Here is a 19,858-nt window from a genome sequence, read left to right on the forward strand (position 1 = left end):
CGTTCTGGAAAATATTAGCGTTTCGTGTTCGTTTTGACTTCGTGTGGACGGGGCCTAAGAAAAACTAATGTACTTGGACTTAAATTTCTTCCAGTGAAAATCAGGAATAAAATAAGGACAACAAAATAAATGTTCTTTTTATCTTTGTAGATATAAAACACATCAAAATTATGTTATGCAAGGTTTTAAGTGTTTTTGGATGACGTTTATGTTCTTGCGACACACATGTGCTATGGGTCACTCTTAAAAACAAAGCAAACATGTGCAGCATTTGGCTAACCAGTCAACATTGACCTTTATTTATTTGGCCTCATTTATAATAAAAGCAAATGCAACTGTGTGTTTTCCACTTTTAGAGGATTTTCATATCTCTGGTCTTGAATCAGTGAAGCAGAAAAGAAAACATCCATTTACATGAAACATCTATGCTGGTGGTTTTGATTTGTATCAGAATCCTTTGGAGGATCTCAGATGACCCGTTTAGACCGACACCAAGTGCAGTAAAAGAAAAAAAATCTGTAGATTACGAGTACAAGGCTTTAAAACAGCATTGCATTAATTTCCCTCCATAACCTAATTATTCACCCTCTGAATGACAGTAAAATACTTTTGTTCCAAAACCTGCACAGAGCTCCTGATATCACATTGCTTTCATTGCACTTTGTTTTCATTGTGGGTTAAGCTAAAGGCGTACCATTTTATGCCGTTTTCATTGTAGTTGTGGGTTATTGCATAAACTCAGAGGGCGTTTTATTTAATGGCATCAGTCATATTTAATCTTCCTTAAAGTTTAACTGAATGTTGCCTCTCCCTCATCAGCTGGGTTTGATAGGATGTGATCAAAACAACAAAATCTAACACCCATCATTGCGATTCGATTCAGTATCAATTTTCTGAGCCCACGATTCGATTATTTTCGAAACTCAAGAATATACCCCGATATGATTAGATTAATTGGTTAATTTGTTTTTACCTTACAAGCTAGACAATGTTTCAAATTTGAAATAATGAAAGCTGTAATATCTGTGCATTTTATTTTAGAAAGAACAGCAAATAACAGAAGTAGCAAGGTTGTACTCCACTTAGGTCTATGAAAACCTCATTGACTGAAGAATAAAAATGCCTCTGTGTTTCCGCGAGTGTGTGTGTTCAAGCGGAAAGAGGGTAGTGGCTAAAGGAAGCGAGGAAGGAGGGCAAAATAGGTTTAGCGCCACCGCAGCACGGGAGTCAGAATAACATCCAGGAGCAAATGGATAAAAATAAAGATGAATCAATACTCTTCTGGACGTGCCAATGCGTTGGATGGTCGGCTGTTGGATGGATGCATTTATTTACACCCCTATCTTAGGTGTAGATTTTAGGATCATCTTCCCCTGCACTCGCTCAGCTGCCTTCCAGCTTGCAGCCTAATGCAGAGTAGTGGCCTAGTTCATGGCCTCTTCAGTGTAATTTTAGCTGAGTGTGTCATAGTGTGCATGCATTGTTACATCCCTGCTTCCCTCTCTGTCCTGTCATGCACACGTGTGTCTGCTGTGCGGTTCTCCCTCTGCTCAGGGCTCAGGTCGGTAATACTGAGATACCAGGTTTACAGCTGATAATGCATTTCTTTGCTTCAATACTTTTATGTTTATTGAAAGATGACGTCTCATTCCTGCATCCCAAGTGCTGTAAACAAAAACTATTGATATTAGTTGGAAAAATAACCAATATCTTTCTGTTTTTGGGTTCAAAATTACTTTATCAATCCCAGCTAATATAACATGGTATGTTATATTAGCTCAATTTATTTATTTTTTTGTGTAAATTATGTTTTGAATCTTAAAAAAGAGGAGAGATTATTAAAAGAATTCGCATTTAAGCTGCAAAGCATCGATTGATTGATTTAAGCAGTTTTATTAATCTTAAAACTTGGATGAAGGTTCATGCTTTTAGATTATGCTCTTATAAGAAGTGGGAAGCTTTTTATTTTAACACGTTCAGTGTGTTTTAGAGATGGATATCCTTCAGAAGTTTACCGATTTATCACCAGACAGAGCTGATCAAGGATCCATGGCTAAATTATTTGATGCATCTCTAATAATTTCTGGTTGATGCACTTAATATAGTTTGGTTTTAGTATAGAGAACAGGCATGTGTTGTCAATAATCCTTATCACATGACTCTTAAGTACTTCTACTAGATCATTGCTGCTTCTTCACATATTAAATATGTGTAACTAGAGGTAAGAACATGCTTAGTTCACCTCCACCAGCACTCTACAGTCATTCAGTCTCAGTTGGAGGTCTGGGGGCGCTGTTGGGTTACAGATCCCTGCCCGCTGCAGAACAAGATGAGAGAATTTCCCCCCCTCAGGGCTTTTACTAGAAATGTTTTATGTGGGTCTGTGAGTGGATTCGGAAAGGTCCCGGCCCCCATGTGGTTTGTGCATTAAAAGAAAACCGTGGAAGAGATGCCAGCCGAGGGAGAAAAAGCTGTACTGAAGTCAGAGCAGGGACAGCAGCAGGCAGGAAATGGACAGATAGGGAAAGGCATGGAGGGAAGAAAAAAGCTGTGGAAATGTAAAGAAAGAGTGATGAGTGCTGCAGATATAGATGAACTGGAACAAAATGGAGGGCCTATATCGGCTCAGAAAAGATCCTGAGGGGTGACATTAATTAAGACATAAAGCCAGTTAATTGATTGGTTCTTCATATTATCCTTTAACAGGGCTCAACAATCCGTACCTGCAAATATGTTCTATCCTATGGATGGAATGGATTGTAATTATTCCTCCAGTATCTTAGCTTTAAATCAAAAAGAAAAGCTCAGCAAGTACTTTGTGATTTTTAAAGCTGTGTAGCTGTTTTTATTTCCCTGCCGAGAGAAAGACGCAGACCTCGCTGTCACCTCTGGTCATTAAGGCGCCTTGATGCAGGTTTCACATCAAAGCTTGGAGCCACATTAAGGATTCTTCTAAATATTTTACTCAGAGTTTCCTTGAATCTAGAGAAGTTCTTGGAGATCCAGAGTAGGATCACTGGACACACTGGACCAGTTTGATTTATCATCAGAAGGGCAGGACTTGAGCTGTTATCGCATCGATTTTAGGGTCGTTTCAATGGCTGTAATTAATCTTCTCATGCTGGAATATGGCTCCAGCTCTTTGCTGATTACCTACTGGTCCGGCGTTCCTTGTTAGACTGTTTTAATATGAAAAATCAAATGTCCAGGGGTGTTTGCATGGCATGGAGGTCGAGCCCAGGACCCACATAGCAGCTGTTGCAGGTTCGAGTTCCGGCCATGCTGAAATTTGTTGAATGCCCCTCCCCTTTCTTCTAACCCACTTTCTTGTTTCCATATTTTTCAAAATAACAAAATAAAGGCCACTGGAGACCAAAAAACACTCATTTCTAGTTCTATATTGTTTCTCATTATAATTCCTAAAGATCGATGCTTAAAAACTAAAATGAATTCTTCAAAAAAAAATTTTCCACTGTCTTTATAGGTATCATTCACTATAATTTCTTAATTCATTTGCTGTTGATTGTTAATATAATAGTTGTGCATATGTTATATAACTACACAACCATAAATGTCAGCTAACAGCCTAAAAAAGTGTTCAATACCAGCGATCCAATTTGAAATTTGATCGCATCAAAAAGAATCAATTCTAAATTGTGAGAATCGTAAACTAAATAATTCTCACAATTTGAGTCCCTACAATCAAATATACTTACAACACAATGACGATTATACGAAATGCAGTTTTTAAATCACAGAGGCTCTCAACTTTGCTCACATTAGAAGATTTAACAAGAGATAGAAACGTTCTCCCTCCAGCCCTTTAGGTGGCGGTAATATACCGCACATTAAAGAAGGAAGGAAGTAAATAAACGTGAATTGATTTAAGACTAGTATTTCTTTTCCTTTCATACGGCTGTGAGAATACAACTTTAGATGCTAGAAGTTACAGGTTTGCTCAAATACGAGTAAAATTCACAGATTAACCCTCTCAGGTGTCTTATCTAATTGAGATTTATTAAAGAGGTCATAGAATGATTCTATAGGGTATGTGGTGCTGGTCCTTAAGGTCTCTGAATAGGGTATGAAACATTGGTTGGGCTGAATAACCATTGATAACCATTAATCATCATGGATGATGTGTGTGAGAATGGGGTAGGGAGACAGTGGGGGACGGAGCAACCGCACCTGACCAGGTGACGGTAGTCTGGACACCCGCAGCCCCATGCTTCCCTCCGCCTGCCTTACCAGCCCCCCTCCTCCGGCTGATGATGGGCGGCTCATGGCTCTCAGCTGAGGTCTGCTCCATTCAGCTGCTCAGTAGTCGACACTTCAAAATGCATAATGCAGCCCAATACTGTAATAATCAGTGTTGGGCTTTAAAAAACCTACATCGGTTGATCTTTAACACTTTTATGTATTTAACTTTTAATCATTAGACAATGCAGAACTTATTTCAGCCACCTGGCCACTGGTGCACAGCAATATGTGGGGGAGCGACATTTCTTCTCTTTTCGATGGTTTAAAACAGTTTGAACCGATATTTTAGCAGTTTTTCATTCAGTACCTGATTAGCAGCTCATAGCCTGATGCAGTTAACTCACATGTTTACTGCTGGAACAGGGTTTTCTGAAGAACCTGGTGTAGACTACCTCTTTGTTTGTGTCTAAAGTATAACAGCACCAAGTATCAGCCAGGCGTCTTTGGAGGAATGCCTGCATGCCACTGAGCTCTATACGATCCCTATGGGTTCTCTGATCCTGGCTGTGTATTTTAAAGCACAAGTAGCTCCATGATCTCACCTGATAGACCTGTATGATGGGAAATAAAAAGTAAAACGTTTAAGATGTAGCTACAACATGCTGTTCATTTTTTTTCCTTTTCTTTTTTTAACCTTTTGTCACTGAATGGGTTTGACCGAATCTTCCGCTGCCCTCTGGTGAACCAACACTATAATGTCAGAAGATGATGCCTGTCTTCTGCTCTTAAGCTCCTGTGTTTTTTCCCTCACATTAGAATTGAGCATCTTCTGCTCCATGCAGAAAAACTTCACTGATGCTCAGTTTACAGAGTTTCAGGATTTATAAGAGAGTTTAATCACAACTGCAGGGTCTTCTGTATTTAAACAGTGCTGTTATATTTTTGCTGCGTCTCCTTTTTTTCTTTTAAATATATTTTTTCAAATCTTCTTATATGCATAAAAAATATTTCATCTTAAACTTTTTTGTACTACTTATTCTTTTAATAAGTAATGAAACATGTTCACAAGACTAAACCAGCATTTAAATGAATAATAATAAAGTATTTTTTAACAGGCCAGACATCACAGATTTATTTAAAAAGGCAGAAAATCTCTTGAAAATGTATGATTTAATAACAATTAGTGTTGCACTGATATCAGTTTCGGGTTGGGCCCGATCCAGCACTAAAATGGTGGTATAGGTATCAGCGAGTACCAATAAATAGGGCATTGGTACCATTTTGAGAGCTAAAATTTTATTCAACTATTGTCACCCATTCCAGGTAGGCAATAAAAAGTTTTTTTAGGATTTACTTTGTATTAGTCTTTTTGCTGCTTCACAAATGTAGGCAGCAGCTTGACAAAGCCATGATGGCAATTATTTTACATCGAAGTAGTATAAAGTTCTTCATATATATATATATATATATATATACACACACACATCAATTTCAAACAGATGGTATCGTATCAGCCAATACTGCACAGTCAAGTATCAGGTATTGGTATCAGGGCCAAAAAATGGCATCAGCGCATAACTAATAACAATGTTAATTTGAAATGTCTTTGCCTCAAATTTTAGCAGAAATGTAGAGTTTAGTGGGCTGCTTAAGCATTTTTTTAAATTCACTGCAGGAGGAGGAGCCTGGATTAAACTTCAGTTCATACCTGAAAAGTTAATTTTTTATTTTGGTTCTTTTTTTGTCTCCAATTTATAAATGTCAAATGAAAAAAAGATACTGGACATGTGATTAATGCAAATGTTTGACACTTTGCTGTGAAATCGGCTCCACTGAGCTCATGCCATTATTTTTCCTGAGTATTAAAAAAACATTAACAAACATTCAGGACCTAGAAGCTACACCAATATAGCATCTCCAGACCTGTTTCACATTGAGGCACAGCCTACTGTGTATTTTAGTACATTGCTATTCACTATATATTGTGTGTTTTATATTCTATGTAGCTATAGATTCTGTATTCTGCATATATATATTATTTGTCTGCACCATTAACATCAAGTCAAATTCCTTGTAAGTGCAAACCTACTTGGCTATAAATCAGATTCTGATTCTGTCTCAGAAAAAATAATAAAACGAGTCAATATGATAAAGATAGTTTTAATCCTACAGAAAGTGAAGGCATGATAGAAGGGCCTCACTAATGAATGAGGCACATGTCCCTGGCTGTTGTTAGTCTCATTGCAGTGTGCTGCATGCTGTATAGACATCTAACCGTAATAAAATGGACCTTCTCCTCAACCCAACAGTGTTTCCTTCCTGAATGACGGTCCAGGTTACAAAATACAACTTTTTGTTTATTTAACCTTCTCATAATTCTATTTATTTAGTATTTTTCATAACTTTTCATGTCCTATATGTTGATTTAATAACCAGAGTTTAGAGTTTTAAAGCTATATTTTGTTCAGAGGTAACCCCTGGCAAGAAACAGGCTGACTGCTTAAGGGCAGATTAGACTTCTGCATCCGCACACATCAAATGTCGCTTGAGTCTGGTCGCGAACCAGTTTTGCTGGTATGCTTCTGCTTACTTTCAAGGTTGGCCTGTGGAGCATGAAAAGCTTTGATTTCTGCAATTCGGAGGTAAAGGATGATAACCTAGGTTTTTGAAACCAGGTTATCAGTTTTTCCACCATTCAGGTGCCCATGGCTGTTGGTTAATGTGCTGATGGAGCAACATAGTTGGAGCTCCTACTGTGATTTATTTATTTCAGTCCAGTGGCTGACCTGCCGATCACTGGGAGAATTGAGCCTTGTTCTGAGCTCTAGCAGATGGATTGGTGCACCTCTAACCTTGACGTTTTTCAGGCCTTCCCCATAGAGCTCTGAAGCTGCTCCACTCCATCTTTACTCAGTGTTTGATCCTGCTAACGTTCCCCAGGCTCTTCTCTCCTGTGGGACCAGTTTGTAATTTCCTGTGATACACTAAAAACCAATAAAGCTTAAATGGTTCGTATGTTTTGGTGGGCCTTTTCAGGATGGAAGAATATGACCTGTATCTGGATAATAATAGTTATAAAAATGTATTTCTGATTTAAATAGACATCATTTCTCCTTTGGCTGCAGCCATGTTGGTGAAACCTCAAAAACAGAGGGAATGGGGTTTTGTGCACTCTTTCCTCCCTCTTTTGCTCCCTTTTTTGTACCTCTTTATTTTTTCTCTTCCCCTCCCCCCTTTCTGTTCCTCTTTCTCTCTCTCTCCCTCCATGTTTTTCTGCTCTTTTCCTCTCCATTTCCATCATGTTTCACCCCTCCCTGTCCTCTCTTCCTCCTCCTTTCTCTCTCCCATTGCACGCTGCCCCTCCCTGCATCTGTCTCGCTCTCCCTGTCTCATCTCTCTCTTTTTTCTGTCGTTTTTCTGTCTCGCTCTCAGTCTTTCTTTGCTCTCACTCTGCATCCTCCCATCCCCCACTGCAGCCTCTCATTTTCTCTTTCTCTCATTCCTCCCCCCCTCCCATCCTGCTCTCTTTATCTCCTCCCCCCCCTCCCCCTTCAATCCCTCTTTCATTTCATGCAATCATCTGTTCTCTCCCTCCTTCTCTCTGCTTGCTCCATTACGCCCCCATTTTGTCTTCTGCTATTTCCCTCTATTTCCTCCATGTTCTCTCCATCTTGTTTTTCAGTCATACTTCTCCCTGACATTTGTGACAAACTTTTATTAAAACAATGTTTATATCATTAAAATTCAACCTGATAAGGACCCAAACATCCTGTTTTCTGCACCAAAGTTTATTTGCTTTTCAATTTCCCCGTCCATCCATGGTGTCATTCATTCACCCATATTACTAACATTAACATCCAATCATCATCCATTCCCAGTCAATAACACCTTAACATATTGTCTCTCATTATGTGTCCGTGCTTAATGTGCACATATTCAACAAGTAGCTTCCTAGGCCACAAGATAACTACAGATAAAGTTTTGCTAAACATTAAAAAAAACAAAACAAATATACACGCTCCAATTCTAGTCATATATATTATTTATTTTAATTTCTCTGGGAAGTTTTTAAACCTTGCAAAGCAAAATGGCTTAGAATTTAATTGTTGTACATCCCCAGGAAAGGGTTTACTTTACTTTATTTTATGTTAAGGTATTCATATGACCCCAGGTTTAAAACTGCCTATAAAACTCTTCTCAAACTTGTTTTTTAAGTGTAAATGTTCCCTGTTTCTTGCTCTGAGCTGATATCTCATATCATCTTGTAACTGTATTTTTTAAAAATAGTTTTTACAACCCCATAAGTTGTGGAAGCACAAAGGAAATAATATTGGAAGTTTTATTTTACAAGGTTGTAAAACCACAAAATGTACGACTATGCAGCCTGATTTGGAAGCATAGAATAAATATGACTGGAATTAGTGGTCATGCAAATATAACTGCAATGCAAGATGCAGACCAGTGCTTTTTTTTGCAAATTAGTGGGCAGAAATGTTCAAGTACTTACCCAATGAGGCAAAGTCTGGAGCGTAGATAATCAGTTAGCAATCAAAAGCTTTGGAATGTACTCTCAGTTCCTTTCCACGTTTTAGGATTATATAAATATGCCACATTGCTATTATCATCAATAGTAACCTCTTAAGTGTTTGTTTTTTGTTTTCTTCCTCCAAATTTTGAAAGCTGGGAAAAAATAAAATAAAAACAGCTGACATTTGGAAATGAGAGCTTTAATTGTCATAGCAGCCATGAGCTTCGTTCTAGTTCTAACACAGCTGCAGAGATCTCTCAGGATTCCTACTAACTGGTAAGAACAGTTATTTTTATCGTCAATATAAAATGCAATATATTTCAGCACATGACTTTTTCAAATGAGAAATACAACAAACATAAAAACCACAGCATTATTCGCTTAATAAAGAATTAATACATTGATGTTTCACAGGGAATTACTTTCTATTTTCTAACATTAGACACAATGTCAATGGCTAACTCAGTCAACGGCCATTTCTTAATATGTGTACTTGTGCGTACATGTACTCGTGAAACGTCAGCAGCTTCAGCCTTAGCACTGTTCCAATTCACAAGAACAGCAGCCTGAGAACGGACAAAGTCCCTCTTTACCCAGCATGCATCAGAGCAGACTTGTCTGTTCTTGAGATTGACAGCTGTCCCAGCATGCATTTAAGCAGCAGCAGCTTTCAATGGAGCGCTCACAAAGCTCAGAGTATTAAGTTAAAAGTTCTCTTTTCTGTTGCTGTTGTTCAATAAAAGTACGTTTTAAGATCATTTGAGGCGAGAAACTGATACTTTTAAGCATCACTATATGGCCCATTTACTGATTTTGTGTAATTTAAAAAAATTGTGCAAAGTTGAGAGGACCGCGGCAACTAGCGGACCTCTGAGGGTAACGGCAGCCAGGGCAAACGTTAGCCCGTCTGCAGCGGCCCTCTCTCGGCATAGCCATGTGTGAATGACCGCTGGCTCTGAGTTAATTTGATTTGGATTTACCTGAGTGTGTTAATTATTATTCCCCCACTAAATGAAAAAACTAACAATTTAAAATTATCTAGAGACTTACTAACAGGAGGTGAAATGCAGCTCCAGACTAGCTTTGAATGTGGTGATGTCATCAGTGTGCTTCTGTTCATACTGTTGATACTTTCCTGTGTTCTTCTCAAGAAAATACTTAATGTTAACATTTTTTTTTATTCATTAACTTATTATTTGTTTGTTATGAAACAATAATTCCTCAACAAATAAATTATCAACAATTTCAAACCAAACAAGACCCTTAAACTGAGACTGGTGCATCCTAAAGACACAACCCTCAGACCTAAGATGAGCGTAGTGGTGTATGCAGTTCAGTGCAGTGAGGAATGCTCTGATCTTTATATTGGAGAAACCAAACAACCTCTCCACAAATGCATGGGTCAACACAGGAGAACAACCTCCTCTGGAGAGAACTCTGTTGTCCACCTACACCTTAAGGACAAAGGGCATTAATTTGAGGACCAGACTGTTCACATTTTGGACAAAGAAGACAGTTGGTTTGAAGGAAGCCATTTATGTTGAGAGAGAAAAACCAACCTTAAACAGAGTTAGTAGACTCAGGTTTCAGCACTCCAAAACTTAAAATGCAGCGATAGAGTTGATTCTTTCCCGCTATCATCTCAATCCTCATCACCATGCAAGGGATCAAAACATCCCGCCTGTTTATAGCCAGGCCAACAACGACCCTAACTGACTCCCCTTTACTAAGAGGTAGAACTGATTTTTGGTTCAGTTTGCATGTTTTCTAAGCCATAACAAGGCTTTTATTTGAGCTACTCTATAAGCCAGGAACTCAACGCTACTCCAGACATTTTGAATTGAGAATGCTTCCTGGATGGGAAGCGGAACATCTTAAAACGTTGAAAACAAGTCCAGTGGATTATTTTTTAAACTTTTTTGAAATGCTTATGACCTGGTTGACTGAGATCTTCAACAGCATCAAGAAGATCTTGATATGTCTCTTTATGTTTGTGTTTGTCACAGATATTTTACGGACGCATTTCTCCCCATCTTTTTCCACGACACGTTTGGCATGATTTTCCACCTGGTGGTAGCTAAAGGTTGTTTGGATATAATTTCTTCTTTTTCTTCACAATAACCCAGCCATAACTCAGACTCACTCACACTTTAATCAACTGCATCTGAATATTGCCATGAGGGGATTGAGGGAGTGACATGGCTGCATCTGCAGTTTAAGCAGTGAGATCAACTAGTGAGGTAAACAGAAAAATATATTAACGCGACTAAAGATTGTCAGCTTATTTCCTCTCGTCTTGTTTTACTTAATGGAAATTAAGATCCCTTGCTCTCATTTTTTGTTTTTTGAACACTTTGTCTTATTTTTGTCAACAGTATTGTATTATATATTTTATTGTAGTTCTCGTAACAAAAGCACCTTTTACGTTTCTTCTAGTTCTCATCACGTGATATAGATTCTTCAACGACAATATTTTGCTATAATTTTCGTTGAAGAAAGCAACACTACTTATGAGCCTGTGAAGGTTCAGGAATGAGTTCATGACTACATACATATTACCCAAAGCACCTCGATTGCTTCTCCTTTGGTCCGAAAAAAATGAGTTTAGTATTTGGTTACTGACCTATTTGTAGCATGTAGATATCGAATGGTAGGGGCCCCATAATGGAACCTTAGGGAACCCCACGTGGGATTTTTGTCAAATCCAATGTAAAGTTACATATTGACACAAAAAAGTCCCTGTCCTTTAAGAAAGACTGACCCAGTCCTTCACTCATACTGTAGGCACCAGCTCTGATTCAGTGCTGACGTCCAATTATAGCAACACTATGGTTCTTTCACAGCCTGGATTTTAACAGCTACTGAAATGTATCAAATATTATTTTATTGATGAAAAACAGCTTTTTTAGTCACGTTAACTCGGAATGTAAGATTTGAAATGTACCTATAAATGTGCAGTTATTTTATGTGGATTTCCAATATAGCTTTATAAACCAATAAACTCAATTTGGTGTAAGTAGATTAAAATGCACTAATCAAAATTTAGTGAAATATTTAATGTCGTCAGTTTAGTACTGCCCTAATCTGACAACTTGATGGCAGAATATCCTTACACTATGAGAACTATGACGTACAGAGGTATCAGAACAGCCTTTGAGAAATTTTGCCGGGGTAAGGCCATTGTTATTGATAGTAAAGGTGGGAATCACTGGTAATTCTTTTCTTTTTTTTTTTTTTTTTAAGAGAATGATCAATGAGTTCACATTTAAATGGTCTTGAAGCAGAGATGACCATGTATGTTATTAAAAAAAACATCACTTTTTGCGTGTATTACCAAGACAAACCTTACTTTGCTACTGTGTTATAGATCACGCTATTTAACAATTCCAAATTATCATGTAGGTTCCTGAAACTGAGCAGCTTTGGCCTTCCTGTTATCTGCTGAAAGTCTTGTTCTCCTGAAGCCTGAATGAGTTGCACTTGTCTATGGATCTAGAAGAGTCTGAATATTAATAAACTCGCATATATGACACATTTACAGGATAAGATCCACACATGTACATGATAATTAAAACAAGCACACAAGATTTACACATTCATAAGAAAAGATTCAGATAAATATGTTTAACTGTATGTAAAAGAACCACACCACCAGCCATTCAAAGACTGGCTTTTTTGCACTAATTGCACTAAAAGCTCTATTGTTAAGCTACTAAAAGAAATGCTTTATGCAGAGCTGAACTGTTAAACTTTTGTCAGTATTAGAAATGAAACATATCTACTTTTACAGGCAATACTGTATGCCTCATTGCTATCTCTTTTTTGTGCTACAATTAGTGTCAGAGGTTTGAAAGTAAAGCTAAATGTTTATAGCTTTCAACCAATCTAATGACTCAATAACTTAAATAATCAGTTAAATACAATAAATTATACTGGTATGTTCACTGATCAGGTAAAAATTCAGATGTTTCAGTTTCTAACTGACTAAATAAGCTGAAAATTAACTGATTCTCGTCACCAGTTGATTTTTCTGTGCATCTCTAGTGAAAGCTTTGTTGTTTATAAATTTCCACAACAATATATTTCCATCATATTGAAAATAATGATAATTATTTGTGTATAAAAAGACTCCAAGAAGCTAAATACCTTATCAAGTAGTGCTCCAAAACCCCACCTCTGCATGCAGCATGCAGGCCCCAGCCTAGTACCAGTTTGTTTGTCAATTGGTACTGGGCCGCACTAAAACATTAACTTCTATTATTTACAACAGATGTATTTTTTGCGTCTGAACGGTTTCTGTGTTGAATAATGACCAGATTCTCACCATTACATCGGTCTATATCACATTCTTGACGTATGTCAGCCATGGCACCGTAGGTCACGTGATTCCTCCTGCTGTAAACTCCCAGCATCTCGGTGCAGCAAAACAAGTTCAGGGCTCACTTAATCACTACTATTGTGAGTGGTCAGCAGGCTGTTTTCATGCACATTGTTTTTGAGTTGGCTTATTTCTAAAGCCATATTTAATGTTACCATAGTGGCTGGTAACCATAGCACTACACCTATATGCCAGTCTGTGAAAATATGGTCCAACATTAAAAAAGTTGATGATGTATGGTGCTATGACCAATATAAGGGATTTCTGCCATTTCCACTCTGGATGGTTTCTATCTAACCACATAGGGTGTGTTCTTGGACTGTGATCCAGATTAGTCCACCAAAGTTCAGCCACCAAGATCATATTGGATTATATATATACTGTATGAATTTTTGAAATTTAAAAATAATTCTTGTTTGTGTCTAATGGGATACATAGTTTGACCCTTGTTGACCCCAAGGCCCACAGTGTGATTTTCTCATGGCTCTCTGATCTGTGTCTTCTCTCTAATGCTTCTGGAGGCTGGAAGAGATGAGCTAAAATGAGATGGGAAGTTTGTCGCTCTAGTTGACGAAGCATAAAGAGAGGAAAAATATTTAACTCCTATGTCTGACACCTCTACCGCATTCATTTCCCATCCCCCTCTGTCGCTTTCGCTCATCCACTCTCTTCCCTCCCTTCCTTTTCTTTTCTTGAGGATTCTTTCCATCCAGTCTCACCTCTGCTGTCTCTCTCTCTTCCATTTCCTCATCTCCTTGTCAGTCACCTTTCATGTCTTTCGTTCTCATCCTTTCTTTGTCGTCTTCGTCCTCTAGCCCTGATAGACGTCTGTTCAGGTCTGTCCTTGAAACAGTCTTGAAACTATTTTTGTTATTTTAGAGAAATCACTCAATGCTGGAGCTTAAAGATGGAGAGGAAGAGGAAAAAAGCAATGCAAAGATGAAACAGGGAAAGACGGAGAGGGAGGCTGAGGAAGAGACAGAAGGAAACAAAGAAGTAAGACAGAGATGGAGGAGAGTAGTTTGAGAAAGGCGAGAGTGGTGGATGGATAATCTCAGACAGATGTGAGGTTGATTTTATTGTTTCTCGCTTCTGTGTTTGAGCTCATATGTTGGAGCTTTGAGGTGACTTAGCCCATTCATCCCCAGACAATCATGGAGCCTCCTGCACCCGTGATGTATGAGCCGACGATTAAAGCTGCCGGCCACGCGCTCTCTTGGTGGAAGAGCATTAGTTTGTTTATGCCGTACGTTGTTAGTGCTGCTGATATCACTTCAAAAAGTGTACACAGGGAGAGAGCCAGGAGGAGGAGGGATTCACGCTCGTCCCGCCTCCCCTCCATCCCTCGCACATAAAACTGAGGCAGCCAGAGCCGGTTGTCACTCCCGCTGAAGAATGAGGTCCTTAAAGCACCTGAAACTTCACAGCAGGAGGAGTGTGGTGAGTTCACCGGCTCTAACTCGTACCATGTTCAGATTAGAGATTGGTGGATGATTGGTCGGTGGTCGTCTTCCTGCTCAGGTTGTGTTTGTTTGGGTCAGAAGTTGCTTCATCAGATTCTCATTCATGCAGATTTTTCTCAGATATTCACTTATGATCTTTCTTCTTTAGAGCCCTTTAAAAAACTCTTTATTTCTTGTTCTTGCTCTTCCAATTGTTTTTTTTTTTTTTACCTCAGTTTTTATTCAGTCCGGCTTTCATTTTGCATTTCTTTTCCTTCCTCTGTCTCCAGTTTACCCACTGTCTCTCCCTCTCGTCCATTTCTCTGTCTGTAATCATCTTTCCTTCTTTCTCCCTCTTCTTTCTTTTGGGGGCTGCTTACCTCTCTTCTTTTAATGCCTTCCTTTCTCTAAGTAAATCCCTACCTTTTATTTATCTCTCCTCTGTTCTGCTCCTTCACTAGACTACTGTCTACTCCAAGCCCCCCTCCCTTTCTTTCCTTGTCCTCTTCTGATCTTTTTCCTCTCTTGCTGGTTTCTATATTTTATTTCTTAATCTTGCTCTGCTTTTTCCCCTCTTTCCTCCACCTCCCCTGCACTCCAGTATGTGTGGAGATCAGTAGGCCATCTAATCCCCTCAGCACTCACACCATACATAGTTATAACGGTAGATTAGGATGCTGTCTTTCATACTTCCTGTGTCTCAGTCCCTACATCTTAGGGTTTGCTTTAGACGGGCAAAGCTTTGTCTTTATTCCTGACCTAAAAACTACAGCTCTACGGATCAGAGATTTTGTAGATAATATCGAGTGACAAATTTCTCCATAGCTCAGGCGTGGTAAAAGCAATATTAGCGCACTCAGATTTCTTTTAAAAAACTATTAGCTACAAAATATTTATGAACTTTTTAGATAGATTAAAAATTGAACTGTCCTCACAATAAAATTTGAAATGATTCCAGAGCTGTTTCTCTTTGCATCCCTGAAAATAATCTACAAATTGTTTAACATCAAGGAATAAAATCCACCTAAAACTGATGAAGATTGCTGACTCCTTTGCCAGACAGATTATACCATAAATGTTCTTCATATAAGTCTGTTCTGACTCATATCAAAAGATCATAGAAAAAATACCAGTCTGTTCAGGTTTGATTTGAGATAAAAAGCTCTGGTTTCCTGCTATATGTTTAGATTGTAGAAGAATGAAGCAGTTTAGAGTCAATATACAGGAGAATAAAACACTTTTTTGTGATTAATTAATGAATATATCAATCAGGACCACACTTAGCTCTGCATGTAACCTGGTTTTCCTATTATATATTAAACAAAACTAGATAATATGAGAGTGGACATTTTAAACTGCCTTCAGCGTGATGGGCCCAGTTCATACTTTCTATTCACTCTTTAAAAGCTCTGTTTAGTACTGAAAAATGCAAATTGAGTATACAGTATTTCTGGCTATTTTTCTTATCTAATTATTATTATGAGTTAAATATCAGAATTTCTGGAAAAAATAAATTGTTTCATTTGAATTATTTTTCTGTTTGGTTCATTTCAACTTTATCTCTGATTTTGGAATTACAAACAGATACTCAACGCTGTACTCTTTCAGATATAAAAAGGACCATTTATTAGCTTGTCTGGCACTAAATCCTCTAACTTCTGAGGTTTCTAAAAACTGTTTGACCTGGATGCCAAAAAAACTAATTTTTTTATTTCCATGTTTGAATCTACTTAGATTAAGCAGTCTAAAAAAATATTCCTCCTGCGATCCAATTATTACGATGCCTGAACTGAGGGTGAATAAACACCAAATAATAAACAGAATAAAAGGTTGATTAATTCTGAATATTGGAAGGTGTTTGGTAAAAGTTTAATCTGTCAGTGTGGAGCAGCACAATGCTTTGAATCACAAATGTCATCTCAGTTTCTACATCAATGGACTCCTTGGATGCCGTATTTTGTAGGATGTTATGTTATATACCCATTCATCCACACGGTTTACATTTGATCACTGCTGCGCTATATGGAATGGAAATGTTCATTTCACTGCTAATCTGCTGCTCATTCACTTTCATTTTGTATAAACTGCGTGTGTCTGTACAAAATGACAATAAAAGTTGTATAAGTTTAAGAAAACATTAGAGGGAACCAACTCAAAAAAGTAATTTAGCCAAAATTGTTGTAAAAAATAAACTCTATCTGAATTTTAAGATTAGAAAAGCCTTTGTGGGCTTGCAGGTGGCGCAGTGGTTTGTGCGCACGACCCATGTGCAGTGGCCTTAGTCCTCGATGTGGGCGACCCGGGTTCTAATCCAGACGGTGGTCCTTTCCTGCATGTCTCTCCCCCTCTCTCATACCCCCTTTCCTGTAAGCATACTGTCAAAGAAACGAGCCACTAGTGCTGTAAAAACTAAAAAAAACCTTTGTTTTTAAATGTGCTCCAGTCTGGACTCAAGTGGAACTTTTAGCTTCACCTGATTATAATTCTATAAGAAAATAAAAAAATAAACACCTTTTGCAATCTTGCCAAAGAGGAAAATCTGACATTTTTAGAAGCTTCTTTTTTATTTTATTATACTACTGAAACATCATTTAAGAGAATGAATTGTCCTTTTTGTTTTCCAGGAGGAGGCGAGCCGGCGCCTGGGTAGATGTGAGCCCAAGGTAATGGCCAGGCTGGTGGACATAAGCACACAGACAGATCCCGTAGTTGTGCTGTCCTTGGCCCAGGCCGCCGTGCTAGGTCTCATCTCCCAGAATGAAGTGTTTGGAGCTACCATTGCACCCAACGGCTTTTACACCGGCGAACCCAAAGAGTCCCCTGCACCACCAGTAGACGGAGTTGACTACGAATACGCGGATCAGCTTATCGGAGCCAACGGAGATTACCTCGGAGACAACTTAGGAGAAGACGGCCAGATGCAGCCCAGCTGCAGCCAGAGGAGGTGGCAACAGGTGCCGCCACCACAACATGTTGACACGAAAATGGTCCTCCCCGATCGTCACACCCTTCAAGGCGGTGACTTGACCGCATCTCTTGTGAAAGGGGAAGGGGTGACCACTGCTATGTCGTCTTGCGTCCACATGTTGAACAATATGGCTCCCAGAGGAGGCCTAATTCAAGTGGATCCGGCCACACTGAGAGTCCCCAACAAGAACTGTGCCGAATGCGAGCGGGAAGTAACCAACCAGCAGCAACCTAACCATCATGTCCATCCTCCTCCTGCCCAGGTGGTTCACAGAGGAGCAGAGCAGGGCCACAGGGGACTCCAGACTCCGCGCCCTATGGGGCCCCATGGCCAAGGCGGCAGAGAGGATGAAGAGGACGTAGAACATCCGGTAAACGCCATGATGAAGCCCACTCAGCAGGAAGAAGCTATCAGTAGCTACTTTCAGACCAGTGAGGTGGGCAGCTATGATTCTACAGATATGGGCATGGGGGGTGAGTACGAAGACAACAGCCAGAACATGATGTGGACAGACGGCAGCGGCGGAGCACCGCACCAGCAGCCCCCGCACCCTCAGCCTCCCCGGCGTCATGGCGGCCGCAGAGTAGACCGGCTGGATATAAACATTCAGATTGACGAGTCTTACTGTGTGGATGTGGGGGACGGTCTGAAGCGCTGGAAGTGTCGCATGTGCGACAAGTCCTACACTTCCAAATACAACCTGGTCACACACATCCTGGGCCATAATGGCATCAAACCACATGCCTGTCCACATTGCGGGAAGCTTTTCAAGCAGCCCAGTCACCTCCAAACGCACCTGCTGACCCACCAAGGAACGCGGCCTCACAAGTGTACAGTTTGCAAGAAGGGCTTCACCCAAACCAGCCACCTGAAGCGACACATGCTCCAACACACCGACGTCAAGCCATACAGCTGCAGGTTCTGCCGACGGGGCTTCGCTTATCCCAGCGAGCTGCGAGCGCACGAGGTGAAGCACGAGCGCGGCCGCTGCCACGTCTGCTCGCAGTGTGGCATGGAGTTCCCCACCTACGCTCACCTCAAGCGGCACCAGACCAGTCACCAAGGCCCCCACACCTTCCAGTGCACCGAGTGCAACAAGTCTTTCGCTTATCGAAGCCAGCTCCAGAACCACCTGTTAAAGCATCAGAGCCCGAGGCCTTACACCTGTTCCCAGTGCGGCCTGGAGTTTGTACAGCTCCACCACTTGCGTCAGCACTCGCTAACTCATAAGGTACTTCCTCTGATTTTACCTCCTCACACCTTTAATTACAAACACACTTTAAACATTTGCTTATGCAGCCCTTTTTTTTCTTTAGAACAAGGAATTATCCTGAACAGAAGTTCTGCAGGAAGTCCTTAAACCAGAGTTTACTATAAACAATTTTGTTTGATATTTTTTCGCTGCTGGCAAAGAGAGTGGCACAAAGTATCTCTTAGAAAGGCATCGTGGTACAACAAGTGTTAGGGTTTGTTTTAAACAATTATTATTTTTGCTTTAAACAAAATCTTCAATACATCTTTGAAACCTGTTGTGTTGGTATAAAATATATCTACAGTGATAGGTCATTACCTTAGACTAGGACAACTTTTATTGTCAAATGAAATTTCGCTTTTGTACAGCTTTTAGACAGTGAATGAGCAGCTTAGCAGTGAAATTAACATTTCCATTCCATAAAGTGCAGCAGTGATCAAATGTAAACAGTGTGGGAGAAAAAAAAACATGGTGCAAAAACGCATTGATATGGAAGTTCAGAGGATTAGTATATATGGTGCAGATATGCAGTATTTTGGTTTGGTGTTATCAATATGATGCAGAGTCTGTCATGATTTAGTTTGTTCAACAATTCAGCAGTCTGATGGTGTTCGGGGAGAAGCTGTTGCAGAATCTGATGGTCCTGCATCGAATGCTGTGAAGCCTCTTCCTAGAGGGCAGCAGGGAGAACAGTCCATGGTGGGGGTGTGAGGGGTCATTGATGATGTCACGGGCTCGGGACACGCAGCGCTGGGATGATGTCTTTAATGGACAGAAGAGGAACCTTGATTATACTCTCTGCTGTTCTCACCACTCTCCTCACCTTCCTCCAGTCTTAGGCGCTGCAGCCTCCACAGCACACAGTGAGACCGCTGGTCAGAACGCTCTCTATGGTGCTTCTCATGCTCCTCATCCTCTGCAGGAAGTACATGCACTTCTGTGCCCTTATGACCAGTGAGGTGGTGTTTACATTCCAGGTGAGGGTGTCTGTGATGTGCACCCCCAGGAATTTAGTGCTGCTGACCACCTCTACAGCTGAGCTGTTGATGACCAATGGAGCTGGCTTCATGGACTAAAACTGGTGGTTTGT

The 19,858-nt window shown here is 39.8% G+C and overlaps 1 protein-coding gene across 4 annotated transcripts in view; it reads left to right on the top strand.

Annotated features, from left to right (window-relative positions):
- Positions 1-19,858, top strand: part of LOC107097001 (zinc finger protein 710-like) — a 32,670-nt gene that overhangs the window by 5,654 nt on the left and 7,158 nt on the right. For 2 of the 4 annotated variants that reach the window (XM_015393949.1, XM_015393950.1), the window contains exons 1-2: positions 14,404-14,546; positions 17,173-18,747. In XM_015393949.1, coding sequence (XP_015249435.1) covers positions 14,502-14,546; positions 17,173-18,747 — 1,620 coding nt within the window. In that variant the 5' untranslated portion in view covers positions 14,404-14,501. Of the gene's footprint in view, positions 1-14,403; positions 14,547-17,172; positions 18,748-19,858 lie in introns of those variants that run through there. The other 2 variants (XM_015393951.1, XM_015393953.1) reach the window with 1 other exon arrangement.

This window comes from Cyprinodon variegatus, unplaced genomic scaffold (genome assembly GCF_000732505.1).
Source record: "Cyprinodon variegatus isolate N-32 unplaced genomic scaffold, C_variegatus-1.0 Scaffold664, whole genome shotgun sequence".
NCBI lineage: Eukaryota > Metazoa > Chordata > Actinopteri > Cyprinodontiformes > Cyprinodontidae > Cyprinodon > Cyprinodon variegatus.